Genomic DNA, 3,090 nt, shown 5'->3' on the forward strand with positions numbered 1-3,090 from the left:
GGGACAGGGAAGCTCTGAGTACTTCCCCCCATACCACCTCCTGGCATTGTGTTCCACATCCCCTCCTCCTTGGGGTCCCCTGCCAGGTCACTGTCTCAGCATGGGGAGGGGAGCTGTGGAGTGGCTTGGTGGTTCATGGTAGGGAAATTGGGATCAGATGCTTTTGCATTGAGACAGGTATTTAATGCCTGGCTTGTGTTGGCTGGCAGTGAAGGGGAGGGGGAGCTGCCTTTGTTCCAGGCAAGGGAGCAGATGCATGTCACTGTACAGCCGGCTGGGGCTGCACACACGCAGCAAAAACACACGTGCACACAAGCACATGCGCGTGCTCTCAGCCAGGCACACACTGTGCAAAGCAGCCCTTCTTCTCAGCTCTCCCATTCCCCACAGGACAAGTCCTTCTGGGCACAGCCCTGCTCCCAGCCCATCCTCTGCTGGCATCCCCCTTGCCAGCAGCTTGTGCAGAGGTGCATCTCCTCCCTGGTGCATCTCTGGGGAGTGATAGATGGGTCTCCCAGGCTGGCACTGGGGGAGTGTGGCAACGGTAGGGTGAAGTTACAGCTGCTGTCTGGAGACCAGGTCTCCCTTGTCTGTACTGTGCCACGGAGGTGGCTGGCCCTCTGCTGCTGTGGTGCCTGGAAATCCCTGGAAATCAAACCGTTGGGCAGTTGGGCAGGGGGAGGTGGCCCCATTGCCTGCCATGGGTTTGCAGGAAGTGTCTTGCAGACATGGTGCTGAGCAGAGCGATGCACGCCCATGCATGTGGGTGTGCACGCCTCCACTTTTCCGTGCACGCAGAGAGCACCCACGTGTGCATATGTGCACACATATGTGCACCATTCCTCCTCCGCAAACCATGGGAGAGCTGAGAGGCTCTGCAGGACGTGCACTGCTCGTTCCTCTTCTCATGGCTCTAGGGTAGGACTCTGCAGTTTATGATGGGCTCTGTGCTGAGCCTTCTTGGCAGGCAGAGAAGGGGGGAACCTGTGTCCCTGTGAGAGCTGATCTGTTGAGGCAGGGCTGGAGCCATGAGGAATGGCCCTTTATTACAGGTGAAATGCAGGGAGCAGGTCCTCACTGAAGAGGATGATGAGTTGAAAGAGGTGGGGTGCACATAGGCAGAACCTGAGCAGACAGAGCCAAGGGCTCAGGGAACTGGGCTTGGGGCAATTCTGAACCAGGCATGATTCAGACTGTGCCAGGGCTGGGAAATGAAGCTGGGCGCAGCCGATATCAGCCCTGGGGACACACTGAAATGGCATAGCTCCAGCCCCTCCTGCCTCTGGGTGGCTGGTTTTAGGGGGTGTTCAGAGCCTGGCTGGGTGGACCTGGTCTGGGAGGGGTGCTGCACCCCCTCAGTCCCTCACCCCACTGACAGCCCCTTGGGTCTCCCCTGCAGATGGGCTCTTTGTGACCGACTACTTCACCCGCACACCACGCAAGCTCAGCCCCTTCCGCTCCTTTGCCAGCATCGAGCTCTTCCACTTCCACATCCCTGAGGACACAGTCATCGCCGTCTGGAACCTTATCACCTTCAAGGAGCAGGGTGGCACGTTTGGGGACCAATGCCCAGACCGCAGCATCACCGTGTGAGTAAGCAGTGAGCCCTGTCTGTTCTCTTCCTGCCTGCCCCTGGTGACCCCTGCCTGGACTTGCCCTGGCGCTGGCCTGCTCTTGTCTGCTTCTTGCTTGCACGTGCACACGTGCATTGATATAGACACCTGCACTTATATAGAGGAGCACTCATGGCCATACATGCGTATGCAGGCACACACGTGTGCACAGATGCGTGCACACATGGATATACACACACATGCACACACACGCACGCTCACTCTCCATGATTCATCTTCCCAGGACTGTTGTAGGCTCCACCCTTTTGTGCATCTCACGCATGAACGATTTTGCTTGAACAATCACTCCAGGAAGCTCACAGCCTCCAGCAAGGTTCCAGTTTACAGGTGGCCTCCCATGATGTCTTCAAGCTTCCTAATATCACAGAGGACAGACCCCCACGCATAGGGCAGGTTGGCCCTGCCACCATGTCCGACTGGCACCCTGCTAACTGCTGTCTCCCCTACAGGTATTTCCGCTCAGGGGCTCCCTCCGTCATTAACCCCCTGCACACGCACTTCCCCAGGGACACGGCTGTCCCTGGCTCCTTTGCACTGACACTCACCTGGACTCTTCCCAACCGCACCACGGGGGTGTTCAATGTCACCAGCCCACTGCCCGGGGACTGGTTCCTGGCTGCCCACCTGCCCAAAGATGAGGGCAAGATCTCCGTCAAGGTGAAGGGCTTGGGGGGACCATGGGGTGGCAGGGCTCACTGCAGGGCTCTGCTGGGGACAGACTGTCCTGGGCTGGCAGTGCCCAGGGCAGGTGTCCCAAGTAGGGACAGTGTCCTGTGCCCCCTGCCCCGTGCTGACTCTCCTGCTGGTGCAGGGACTCTACGAGGAGTGCCAGTATCTCTTCCAGCCACAGCTCATCGTGCAGCGCCTGGTGAACATTGCCGTGCTGTACCCTGGTTTTGTCACCGAGCAGAGCACACCCCCCCCTGCCTCTACAAGTGAGTGCAAGAGGGTCTCCTAAGGAGGAGGCATCCCCAGGGTTGGGAACTTAGGGTGCTCCATCCTTCTGGCTTGCCTCCCCAGCCCTGTTGGTCCATGGTGAGGGGCAGGACCTGACACTGCTGTCCCGCAGGGTGTTTGTGCCCAGCTACACGTCACGAGTGCTGGTGGAGGTGCTGCGGTGCCGTGGGGCTGAGGGCTGCCCGCTCTGGCTGCGTGTGCGGGCCAAGGCTCCTCCCTTGCACAACTCCACAGCGCTGGACTGCCAGGAGCACACTCCCTGCCAGCTGGCACTGGACCTGCCCTTCTGGCAGCACTGGTACTATGTGCTGGTGGAAAAACACCCCGGGGTGCCGGGCACTGTCTCCTTCCAGGTCATCGTGCAGCTCACAGGTGAGAATGCCCAAGGAGGTATGGGTGGGGGGCATGGTCTTGACTCTGCTTGGGTGACTGGTGGGAGGGTAGAGGATGCCTGCAGGATCTGACCCCAGCTGGGTACAGGGTGATACCCGACTCTGCT

General features: G+C 59.4%; 1 protein-coding gene across 1 annotated transcript in view; it reads left to right on the top strand.

Annotated features, from left to right (window-relative positions):
• Nucleotides 1-1,399: 1,399 nt before the first annotated feature.
• LOC104528175 (transmembrane protein 8B-like) overlaps nt 1,400-3,090 on the top strand; it is a gene marked incomplete at its 5' end in the record, with an annotated part of 6,336 nt that continues 4,645 nt past the window's right edge. The window contains 4 exons of the mRNA XM_010172104.2: nt 1,400-1,589; nt 2,084-2,291; nt 2,446-2,573; nt 2,704-2,963. Of these exons, the coding sequence (XP_010170406.2) occupies nt 1,400-1,589; nt 2,084-2,291; nt 2,446-2,573; nt 2,704-2,963 (786 nt within the window). The remainder of the gene's footprint in view (nt 1,590-2,083; nt 2,292-2,445; nt 2,574-2,703; nt 2,964-3,090) is intronic.

Source organism: Antrostomus carolinensis, unplaced genomic scaffold (genome assembly GCF_000700745.2).
Source record: "Antrostomus carolinensis isolate BGI_N321 unplaced genomic scaffold, ASM70074v2 scaffold11367, whole genome shotgun sequence".
Lineage (NCBI taxonomy): Eukaryota > Metazoa > Chordata > Aves > Caprimulgiformes > Caprimulgidae > Antrostomus > Antrostomus carolinensis.